Source organism: Saccopteryx leptura, chromosome 2 (genome assembly GCF_036850995.1).
Source record: "Saccopteryx leptura isolate mSacLep1 chromosome 2, mSacLep1_pri_phased_curated, whole genome shotgun sequence".
In the NCBI taxonomy this organism is placed as follows: domain Eukaryota; kingdom Metazoa; phylum Chordata; class Mammalia; order Chiroptera; family Emballonuridae; genus Saccopteryx; species Saccopteryx leptura.
In genome coordinates this window covers 32,504,051-32,516,941 of record NC_089504.1, presented here as the reverse complement: position 1 = coordinate 32,516,941, position 12,891 = coordinate 32,504,051, and the positions used below count along the sequence as shown (strand labels likewise).

The 12,891-nt window shown below is 37.1% G+C and overlaps 1 protein-coding gene across 2 annotated transcripts in view; it reads right to left on the bottom strand.

The window, feature by feature from the left end:
• The window catches only part of TEX10 (testis expressed 10), a 53,042-nt gene that overhangs the window by 15,713 nt on the left and 24,438 nt on the right, over positions 1 to 12,891 (bottom strand). For both annotated transcript variants that reach the window (XM_066367558.1, XM_066367556.1), the window contains exons 8-11: positions 12,140 to 12,315; positions 9,660 to 9,837; positions 5,206 to 5,294; positions 3,426 to 3,559 (exon numbers count right to left, since the gene is read on the bottom strand). In XM_066367558.1, the coding sequence (XP_066223655.1) occupies positions 3,426 to 3,559; positions 5,206 to 5,294; positions 9,660 to 9,837; positions 12,140 to 12,315 (577 nt within the window). The remainder of the gene's footprint in view (positions 1 to 3,425; positions 3,560 to 5,205; positions 5,295 to 9,659; positions 9,838 to 12,139; positions 12,316 to 12,891) is intronic.

Sequence of the window (12,891 nt, the reverse complement as noted above, 5' to 3'; positions counted from 1 at the left end):
CTTCAAAACCAAAAATGAGACTTTCTCATTTTTCCTAATTTATGTCTAAACATTTCAGAGACAGCAACCTTGAAGTTTAATATATGTCTTTGCCAAATGTTCACTTCAGAAATATAACTGATCGCACTTTCATGACAATTATGTCTTGGCTTTACACAAATGATACTTATGAAAAATTTAAATTATAAGATAAAGGTTATATGAGTTGTCCAGGTTACCCAACTACATACTGGCGAATCTATGCTTGGAATCTGGGCCCACCAATCCCCATTCGATGCTTTCTCCAATACATCATGAGAGGTGAAATACATTAGAAACAGTGTGTCTTCTAAGCTACCCTAACTACTGCTGGTAAACCTAAACTCCCCAGTCAAGGATTCAAGATAAAATATATATTTTTAAAGATTTTACTTATTGATTTTAGAAAGGAGAAAGAGCAAGAGAAAGACAGGGTGGGGGGAGGAGCAGGAAGCATCAACTTGTAGTAGTTGCTTCTGGTATGTGCCTTGACCAGGCAAGCCCAGGGTTTCGAACTAGGGAACTGTGGCACTACAGGTCGATGCTTTATCCACTGTGCCACCACAGGTCAGGCAAGGTAAAATTTTAGATATTAAATAATTAAGTTGGTTAACCGATTCATTATTTCTTCTCACTTTTTAAAATCCACTATTTTTGGAGAGCCTACATATAAACACAGTACCAGATACTACAGTAATAAAGAGAAGGTAAACATCACTGGCATGAGTTAAGTGTTATGATGAGTCAAAGCCATGAAATATTAATTTATTTTTAATTAATATTTAATTAAAATATTGAGAGGAGGGGAGACAGAGACAGACTTCTGCATGTGCCTCAACCAGGATCCACCCGGCAAGCCCACTAGGGAGTGATGCTCTGCCCATATGGGGCAGTTGTTCCATTGCTCAGTAAACTAGTTTTTCTTAGTGCCTAAGGCAGAGGCAATGGAGCCATCCTTGGTACTCAGGGCCAACTTACTCCAATTGAGCCATGGCTGCAGCTGAGGGAGAGGGAAGGGGAGGGGGAGGGAGGGGAAAAGAGAGAAGGGGGGGAGAGGGAGAGAGAGAGAGAGAGAGAGAGAGAGAGAGAAAGGCAAGAGGGGGAAGAGGTTGGAGAAGCAGATGGTTACTTCTTCTGTGTGCCCTGACCAGAAATCAAACCCGGGACACCCATACACTGGGCCAATGCTCTACCACTGAGCCAACCAGCCAGGACTCATGAAATACTCTTAATATCTAAAAAAAAATACCTACAAAAAATACAGTATTCAGAATAGAACAAAAGAAGAAAATAAGTCAGCTGAACAAAATAAACTGATATAGCAACAGAACAGAAGAAGGTTGTAACTTGGATGCTAACAAGGAAGTTGAAAAGAATAGACTTGGCTTGGCAGTTAGGAATTACAAGGAAAGAATATAGTCAGTGTCCTGGCCAGGCCTTCTGAATCATTAAAATAAAATTAGCCAGCAGAGAATACAACCTCAGACTTTGCAAGGAAGGTTAAAACCAAAATCATTTGTGGATGACATAACTGCATTCATACTGAGCAAATACCTTTCAATGCAAAGACAGAACTGAAGAAATAAGTAATAGAAACTAATATAGACAGGTTTTAGAGAATCAAATCCTTAGTAAGAATGTTTATAATGTTTTAGTATATTTAATTTACATATCTGTAAGATAATTTGCCCATTAGGGTAAAAGATCAACCTTATAATTCCAATTTAAAACATGTCAGTAATTAATTTAAACTAGTAATTTTAATTTTAATTTTACTATCAAAAGTACCAAAACTTAAGCTATATTAAGACCAATCATATTTTCCTAACCAGTGGTGGTGCAGTGGATAGAGCATCAACCTAGGATGCTGAGGTCCAAGATCCAAACCCCCGAAGTTGCTGGCTTGAATGTGGGATGATCAACATGATCCCAAGGTTGCTGGCTTGAGCCCCCCCACATAAAGGCACATATGAGAATCAATCAATAAACAACTAAAGTGAGCCTGACCAGGCGGTGGTGCAATGGATAGAGCGTCGGACTGGGATGCCAAGGGCCCAGGTTCGAGACCCCGAGGGTGCCAGCTTGAGTACAGGCTCATCTGGTTTAAGCAAAAGCTCACCAGCTCGGACCCAAGGTCGCTGGCTTGAGCAAGGGGTTACTCTGTCTGCTGAAGGCCTGAGGTCAAGGCACATATGAGAAAGCAATCAATGAACAACTAAGGTGTTGCAATGCACAATGGAAAACTAATGATTGATGCTTCTCATCGCTCCGTTCCTGTCTGTCTGTTCCTGTCTATCCCTCTCTCTGACTCTCTCTCTGTCTCTATAAAAAATAAAAACAAACAACTAAAGTGATACAACTACAAGTTGATGCTTATCAATTTCCCTCTTTCAGAAAAACTAAAAATAAAAAAGGTTAACCATATCTAATTTAACTTATTAGATGTTTAAGATTCACTTTAACATTTGTGAAGGTTTGTCAGAAAACTGAACTACTTGACAGATAGTAACTATAACAAAAGTTATCCCTGGTCAGGGCACACAGGAGAGGCTACCATCTGCTTTTTCCCCACTGCCATAGCTCAGTTGAAGCAAACTGACCCCAGGTCTTGAGGATGGCTCCATGGCCTCGCCTCAGGCACTAAAATAGTTTGGTTGCCAAGCAATGGAGCAACATCCCCAAATGGGCAGAGCATCGCCCAGTAGGCTTGTTGGGTGACCCCCATCGGGGCATATGTGGCAATCTGTCTCTCTACCTCCTGCTTTTCACTTAAAGGGAAAAAAAGTTATTTAAACAGAAAACTTTACCTATTTGTAAAAGAAGTAAAATATAATCAGTTCTTTTTTAAATGACTGCTTAATTTTACTGTATCTAGAAAGTAAGATTTACAAATTGAACTTTTAAAGCTTGAGGAAAAATGAAGAGTTTTAAATTTAACTTTAATAAACTACATGTTACCTCAAAACCAAAGGAATTGCTCAATAATCCTTTTGTTTGAAAAAGGCTACCTTTAAGGCCACCAAACCCTACTGAAGTCTTATTCATCCCTCAATACCTAAGTCAAATTCCTCCTCTTCCAAGAAGCCTTTCCTCTTTTCCTAGATGTATCTATCTTATCTGTTCTGTGCTTCATAAAGAAAATAAAATCATCTCTATCATTCAATTGCTACTTTTATTCTAGTGGCATTATTTATAATGAAAAGCATATGGAGAGAGACATGTGTTTAGAAACATTTATCTCCTAGCCAAGATCATTAACACTTTCAGAACATGGATCATGTCTTATAAACGACTTTGTATCATCTCTAAGAATATCTCATACAAGGCAATCCTAATATATTCTAACCATTGGTGGTTGATGAACTTAATTTTAATAGCCAGGAATTTCTTTTTAAATGCACTATTACCTCTGTTACATCCCAATGGTGTAAAAACTGATCCAGGTCTGTGAGATAAAGCAACACAGGGGAAAGCTGTGTCTGGATGACATGAGGAACACCTCGAAGGCTCTGAAGCCAAGTCAACTCCTCTTTTGAAAACCCTAATTTGGGTACAAAAAAGTCAAATTAAAAAAATAAATCACAAAGCAAGTGACATTCTTTGTTATTTATTTAAAAAAAGAGATAACATGTACCTCTAAGTTAAATTCTTCTCTAAGCTACCTGTTTCTCTGAATTTCTGCATTTCATGTAGTGTTTTAAAAATGAGGAGCTATTAATAGAGACAGTAATTATAGATAAAAGCACATGTGCTCTGATCTAAACTATAATAAAACAAGAAACAGGTTTACCCCTCATACAGAGGGCTATAAAAGGTAAAAAGTATAACCTTTCCAAATGATAGGTTTAAAAAATCAAATGAACAAGTAAAATATACTCCACACATACCAAACTGTATTCTTGTACATCATAACCTTTCAAACTACTGATTCTCTTACCACCTCTATTACACTTGGCCTGTCCTACATAGACAATTTGTCAAAGTCCCTCCTGAACAATAGCTCTCAGAACGATCAGAATACCAGCAATGTAGTCAGTAAGACCGTGGCTTTCTGCTTTGATGTTCAGATCACTCTACTTTCATGAACATAGCCTAAAGAGGCATCATCTAGTTTGATCCACATCACACTACTGACTCCTAATGAGTTTTCTAAAACCACTAATCTTTCAACAGGTACTACTAAAACAAAAAAGCCCCCACCCCATCTCAAATGTGTACATACAAAACTATCAAACAAACATGTAGGAGTCTACATTTATCTTTTATATATAATTTATTTTGCTAGATTCACCTATAAAAACCTGTCAAATTCTCTTTGGAATCTAACTTAACATATCAATTATATATAAGTCTTCTAATTACCAAGACTTCAAAAAATTTCAAAGAATCTCATCTTCATCATCCAAGTATAAAACTGAAATCATCCAAGTATAAAACTCATCCAAGTATAAAACTGAAATAATGAACAACTACAATCATTTAAACAATCCAATTTCCAACACTTCTAGATTCATTTTACTAAATTTGCTTTAAGGGAAAATGGAATGTAGAACAAAGACTAATCTATATTTGAAGCTCTTCCTATCAAGTTAAACATTTTAAACATGTTTTGAATGAATATTCTATGCATCAATTCTAAAAGTATGCCAACTGGGCTTTCTCTAGCTATATGAATAAAAGTCAGGTATGTCAGTTCACCGAAAACAAAAATAACAATGAAGTTGAGAAATAAGACTAAGAACAAAGTGAAAAATACAATGATGACATTTAAGTAATCCCAGGATTTTGGTAGTTGTACTATAAAAGATGGATCATGCATCTCCCTGCCTCAAGAGCCTGACAATGTTAGGTACTAATATTTCAAACTCAATGGATAGCTCCATTGGAGTGCATCAGCCTCAGGTGCTAAAAATAGCTCGGTACTCAAGCATTGGCCCTAGACGGAGCTGCCGGGTGGATCCCGGTTGGGACACATACAGGAATCTGCCTATCTCCCCTCCTCTCACCTGAAAAAAAAGAAAAGAAAAAGAAAACACAATTCCCTCAAAGATTTCTACTTATTAATTGATAAAAATCATTCTAAGATAGTTTATCATCCTTAAAACTTAGAACCAACCATATAAGACAGTAAATTTTAGGATAATCTTCATCAATTTTTTCCTTTCCTTAACAGGTGAATGTGGTTACCTGTAAGTGTTGAGAATAAGAAGCTCAAATAATCCACATCACTTATCAAAGAGTCTTTAACTGAATACTTCCATCCAGAAAATGATGATCTAAAATAAACCATAGGAGAACTATTACCAAAAGTGACCAACTTGAACACTCAAGAATAATAACACAATATATAACCATTTCTCTTTATTAAAAACAAGTCTGAACAACTTTAACAAAACCTCTAGTATATATTAATTTATATATAAGGGCTCATCTACCATGATACAGAAATTTTAACTTCTAACATATTTATATTTATGTTATATTTCACTAAAAAGTATAACTGGTCCACACAGTATATGGTTAATTTAGAAAATTTCGACACCATTTGAAAATCATGTTCTAAGGAGCCAAGATTAAGTTTTGCTTTTCAGTAGTTTCAGTTGCTATATACTTACTACTTGACTTTTATGAAGTCTTATTTGGCTTAAACAAGCTCCAGTTTCCTACCTAAGCCAAAATATCTTAATCAGGCCAAGAATACTTCTACTTAAAGCCACTTTAAGATAACTATGTGTTCCTACACTTTGCAAAGCTTTAACTAAGTCTACGTAACATAACAATAGTGCAGCTAAAGTAATGGAAGGGGACTCAAGGGAACAGCCAAATGTAAATCAGTTTCTCATTAAACAATGATTATCTGGTTTCTGCTATGAGTTCAGTTTTCAGTGACTCTAAAAATTCCCTTTAAGATAAGGCTGAAAAGGAAGAGAGCATATGTCAACCAGGAAGATAGCAAAAGGCTGAGAATGATCAGATCCAATAAGCTAAGACTAAAAATTTCATCACAGATATCTGAATAAATATCAGACAAAATTAGGAGAGTCTAATTCAACTTAGAAGTGCTTAATATTTTTACTGTTAACTGTATTTAACCCATTGAAAGTAGGAATCAACTGTGCCATCTAGTGGCTAAAAAGGGTACAAATCCATTTAGGCATCTATTTTGGACAAAAGACAGTATAGATCACACTGTCCTTAAAACTACGATGCCCAGATATACTGTCCAAACCGGAACATTTCGGAGTATTATTATGCTGGGACACAAGTAAACGGGAACTGCTCCTTGAAGACCAGCTCATGTATTCATCTTACTTAAAACCAAGCCAAACTCCTTTGCCAACGAATTTCTCATTTCTCTTACAGACTTTTAACATTTATATATTATGTTCCCCAATCCAGCTATAAAAAAAAAAACTAGGGGCAGAGAAGATAGGACTGAGCAAAGGCCACTGGAACAACACAAGTATAATGGTATGAGGAAAAAACTGAACTCTAAAAAATTCTAAATGGGTGGGGAAAAAGGTAGGTACAGCAACTCTATATACAGTTTTTAATGTAGCAAACAAAATCAGAAATTATTAAAGAAATATTTCAGGAAATTTAATCTGGCAACATTGAACAAAATAGGTGGGATTGAAAAGCAAGACTATTATAATAGTACAAGTGAAAGAGAAAAAAGCTAGTTTATAATCATGATCAAGAAGAGGTGGGGATATTTTGAAGAGAAAACCAAAGATATGAAATAACCTCATCATATTGATGTTCTTTGAAGGGAACTAAACATTAGCGCTGGCTGGATAGCTCAGTTGGTTAGAGCATCAACCCGAAGCACAGAAGTTACCAGTTCAATTCCTGGTCAGGGCACATTTAGGAACAGATCTATGTCCATCCCCCACCCCAAAATCAATGAATAATAAATAAATAAAAGAAACTAAACATTATTCTTAAATCCTAAATCTGGCGCAGTGGATAAAGTGTTGGCCTGGGATGCTGAGGACCCAGGTTTGAAACCCCAAGGTTCCTGACTTGAGCGTGGGATTATAGACAGGAGCCTATGGTCTATGGTCGCTGACTTGAGCCCAAAGGTCGCTGACTTGAGCAAGGGGTCACTGGCTCAGCTGGAGCCCCCTAGTCAAGGCACATATGAGAAAGCAATCAATGAACAACTAAGGTGACGCAATCAAGAATTGATGCTTCTTGCCCTGGCCGGTTGGCTCAGTGGTAGAAGGTCGGCCTGGCGTGCAGAAGTCCGGGGTTTGATTCCCGGCCAGGGCACACAGGAGAAGCGTCCATCTGCCTCTCCACCCCTCCCCCTCCTTCCTCTCTCTCTCTCTCTTCCCCTCCCGCAGCGAGGCTCCATTGGAGTAAAGATGGCCCAGGCGCTGGGGATGGCTCCTTGGCCTCTGCCCCAGGCGCTAGAGTGGCTCTGGTCGCAACAGAGCGACGCCCCGGAGGGGCAGAGCATCGCCCCCTGGTGGGCAGACCAACGCCCCCTGGTGGGCGTGCCAGGTGGATCCTGGTCGGGCGTATATGGGAGTCTGTCTGTCTCTCCCCGTTTCCAGCTTCAGAAAAATACAAAAAAAAAAAAAAAAAAGAATTGATGCTTCTCATCTCTCTCCCTTCTTGTCTGTCCCCCCGTGTCTCTCTCGCTTAAAAAAAATAAAAGAAATCTAAATCTAGGGAAAGCGACGCAATAATGCCATTGGCTTGATAAAGTTGAAAAGTCCTAATTTTGTATTATTTTTTAAAAAAGAGGAGTTTGGAAACCATACATGTACAGAGAGAGAAGTGACACTCTGCAAATGCTAAAAAGCATGGACTTTTAACTACAAAGACAATCAACTTTTAATTTAATTATGAACCCCTATTATCGTTATCTGTAAATTAATGTTTTTCAAGTTACCACAAATCTCCAAAGAGAACCACTTTCAAAGGTAAGTGTTCAAAAGTTGATTTTAACTGAATGTTAAAACAGACCCTCCGTTAGTTATATCAAAGGAAGAGAGTGCCCTCTACTGGAAGTTAATAAACACAAAATCACTTAAAGGAGAAAAATAATTTTTTTCAAAGGCCTAGCATAAAATAATTGCTTACACTAGACAAAGAGCAGGTTTTTAATTTCTAAAAAAGAAACACTTGGGAAACTAAGAAATGTTTAAAATACTTAAAAATAAGACCAAGTCTCTCTTTGCGCACATGCACAAAGAAATAAACCTTGAATTTTTACATATAAAAACACACTGCAAATAGCTCTCTTCTGCTAAAAGGAAAGGTTATCAGTTATACAGCATACTTTGGGTGACTGGTTTCAAATATATGTTCTAAACTGGTATGAAAAGACCGGCAAACAAAGATAAATAGTTTACTAATGAAGTGAGCTACTCCTATTTAACTAGGATAAGGAATCTGTACAAGAAGCCATAAGGAAGCTCATCTTTAAATTTTACAGTTACAGCCTAAATGTCAATTCTGCCTAAAACCATATCTGACTCTGACCATGAGTCACAACCAGTAACAAATATTTTTGAATACTAAAATACCGTGTGTGATGATGATACAAACATGAGGCATTTAAAGATTTTTTGGAACATGCACAATATGAAACATTAGGTATAAAATCTTTCAGAGAAAACTGGAAAAGGCACTGTGGAAAATAACACAGCAGTTTCTTGAAAAATTAAACAATTACCATATGATCCGGCAATTCTACTTGTGGGTACACAGCCAAAAGAATTAAAAACAGAGACTAAAACAGGTATCTATACACCAATATTTGTAGCATTATTCACAATAGCCAAAAGGTGGAAACGATCAAGTGTCTACCAAGAAATCAAGAGATAAACAAAATGTGGTATATACATATAATGATGTATGTCATTCAGACTTAAAAAGGAAGCAAATTCTGACACATGCTACAACATGGATAATACTTGAAGAGTTATGCTGAATGAAATATGCAAGACACAAAAGGACAAATATTGTATGATTCAACTTATGAGGTACCAGAATAATCAAAATCATGAACACAGAATAGTGGTACCAGTGGCAGGGAGGGACAGGGTGAATGAGAAGTTATATAATTGGTAAAGTTTCAGTTTAGGATGATGAAAAAGTTCTGGAGACAGACAGTGGTGCTGATCACACAATAATCTGAATGTACTTATGCCACTGTACAGTTGAAACTGTATACTTAAAACTGGTAAATTTTATATTTCACACACACACACACCAGATTTCAAATGATTCCTTGTCTGAGTCCACATACTTATCTCACTGGCTACGTTCAAGTATGAGATCCCTGAAAAGAAGGTCTGTATCACAAGTCCATACCAACAAAGATTTGAAGCACAAAACTCTCACCTGCCATTGAACCCTTACTACATGCTTTTGATAACTGCAACCCTTATTCCAATCTATCTTGAGAAATGACTAAAAAATAACTTGAAAACAGTCTTATTCCACTTACTCACTAACTTATTGTTACTTATTCCACTAACAATGAAAACTATGTTGTTGCATTAAGAGCAAATGAAGGTAGTAGTAAGGTGTGATTTTAAAAGCCTATCATGATTCACAAGTTGCAAGAAGAGATAGAGGGAAAGGATTATACACTTAAAATACAGCTCACTTGAGCATGCTACCTCATATGCAGTATCCCGATGAGCATGGCAGCCAAACTTGAACTGAGTCTTCCCATAATACAGCAACGACTTAACCGAGAAAGCAAATCAACAGGTAGACTGGGTAGAAAATATATAAGCTGGACCAAACACTGCTGAGACTCTGCTGGGAGAACCACCATAGTGCCTTCTTGTGGATCTAGTGGGGTAGATGGACATATTAAATTCAACTATAAAAGATTTACAAAGCAGAGATTAAATTAATATGCAGACTGATTATTTTTATTGTGTTATACTGAATTCCAACATATCAATTCATGAAGTTTTATCATAAAGCATATGTGTATGGCTTAAGCTATTTTCTAAAGTAAAACATTGAATGTAACCCTTATTTTTGTAAAAATAGATTTATTTGACACTTATAATTTCATAACATCGAAGTTGTCTTGTTTGAAATAAGAACTTTCATGAGGGTAGAGATTGGACACAAGCAAAACAAACAAAAAACTAGCACTTTTGCTAAACAGAGACGATTACAATACCAACCTAATCTAAAACAATATGCCCTGTTTATATATGTACACATACATATACACATACTCCCCTACATGCAAGCAATACTAATAACAGATTTTAAAATACACCCAACAAAAAGTGGAAACAAACCAAAGGTCTATCACTTAATAAATGGACAAATATAAGTGGTATATACATTAAATGAAATACTACTCAGCAATAAAGGAGAAATCAAATACTGATATATGCTTCAATATGGATGAATCCTGAAAAAAACTCCAAGTGAAAGAAGCCAGACTCAAAAGGCCCCATCTTGCACAATTCCATTCATAAGAAATGCTCACAGCCCTGGCTGGTTGGCTCAGTGGCAGAGCATCAGCCCAGTGTATGGATGTCCCGGGTTTGATTCCCAGTCAGGGCACACATGAGAAGCAACCATCTGCTTCCCTTCCCCTCCCCTCCATTTTCCCCTCCTGCAGCCAGTGGCTTGATTGGTTTGAGCATCGATCCTGGGTGCTGAGGATAGTTCAGCTGTTCCAAGCACGTCAGACTTAGGTGCTAAAAATAGCTGGATTGATTTGAACATCACCTACCAGGGGTTGCTGGGTGAATCCTGGTCAGGGTGCATGCAGAAGTCTATCTCCCCTCCACTCACTTTAAAAAATAAAAGAAAAAAGAAAGAAAAGAAATGTCCAGAATAGGCAAATCCAGAGACAGAATACATATGAGTCACTGCCTGCAGCTGGGAAAAGCGAGAATGGGGAGGGCCTATCAATGGGTAGTTTGTTTTGGGGGTAATAAAAATATTCTGGAATTAGATAGTGATATGATTGCAAAACCTTGGGAATGGGTTTTAAAAAGTCACCGAATTGTACATTATAAAATGGCAAATTTTATGGTAACGTGAATTGTCTTTTTTTGTGTGTGACAGAGACAGAGAGAGGGACAGATAGGGACAGACAGTCAGGGAGGGAGAGAGATAAGAAGCATCAATTCTTTGTTACGGCTCCATAGTTGTTCATCGACTGCTTTCTCATATGTGCCTGGACTGTGTGTGTGTGTGGGGGGGGGCTGCGGCAGAGCGAGTGACCCCCTTGCTTAAGCCAGCAACCCTGGGCTCAAGCCAGCGACCATGGGGTCATGTCTGTGACCACATGCTCAAGCCAGCAACCTCGGAGTTTCAAACCTGGGTTCTCGGTGTCCCAGTATGACACTCTAAACACAGCGCCACTGCTTGGTCAGGTGTAAATTATATCTTAATAATAAATGTAAACTATATATATATATATATGATATAAAAACTATATATATATAAATGTAAACTATATATATATATATCATATATATATATCACAGAATGCTTTTGATATTTTTGCCTAATATATGAAGTAGTTTCAGGGATGAAGAAGTATTAAAATATGGAAGTCATACAAGATATCCATTATGATTAAAGAAGTACTATCATTTCCCACCAAAGCTTCCAAGGAATTTAAAAAATACCTGATCAGTTTTGAATTTGAGAATAACAGGTAGTTTAAAAGTCAATTTAAGAATGCAAGAAGCACCTATAACCGTTAACCTTCTGAAACTAATAAAGAATACATACTATTGAAAATGAATTTACTATTTGATGGGTGATTTTGTTATGGTAATTAATCATGGCAGAATTGATTTATGATAATTTAAAGACAGGCAAACCTAATGAGCTTCCCTTAGAAACATCTTTTCTCTTTTTTAAAATTTATTTGATTTTAGAGAGGAGAAAGAGAGAGAGAGAAGGAGGGAGGAACAGGAAGCCTCAACCCATACATAGTAGTTGCTTCTTGTATGTGCCTTGACAGGGCAAGCCTGGGGTGCCGAACCGGCAATCTCAGCATTTCAGGTCAATGCTTTATCCACTGCGCCACCACTGGTCAGGCATAGAAACATCTTTTCTAAATCAAGGTATACCAATGATTACCTATTACAGTTAAGCAAACTCTTACCATAGATTCGAAGAGCAGTAGCTTGTAAACTTTTTAGTAATTCTTTATTTGCTCGTGCTGCAGCAGTTTGGATGATATCAATAAGCTGTGTTGAGAGTTCAGGGTTTCGGGAACCAAGATGAGCAAGTTGCAATGGTAAACCAGCCAGCCAACGGGATAACACTTTACTACGATATCTAAGAAAAGCCAAAGAACAAAATAAAGTATAATTCGACAGACAAGAAACAAATTTAAACAAAAAAAAATTTTCAATGGAAATACTTCATAAAGTGACAAATCATCTACCAGTAACACATTTACCCATTTAAACATCTGAGAGCCAATAAGAGTGCCAGCAGCATTTATTTAGTTGTAGCATTTTTCTAGGTTTTACCCACTAAGTTTGGGGCACTAAGTTATATTTTTATCCTAAGAGACAGACACTGCTTAACTCTTCATGTTCTATTTATCCTAATCACTATTAAGTATTACACTATATCAGGGGTCCCCAAACTTTTTACACAGGGGGCCAGTTCACTGTCCCTCAGGCCGTTGGAGGGCCAGACTATAAAAAAAAAAACTATGAACAAATCCCTATGCACACTACACATATCTTATTTTAAAGTAAAAAACAAAATGGGAACAAATACAATATTTAAAATAAAGAACAAGTAAATTTAAATCAACAAACTGACCAGTATTTCAATGGGAACTATGCTCCTCTCACTGACCACCAATGAAAGAGGTGCCCCTTCCGGAAGTGCTGCAAGGGC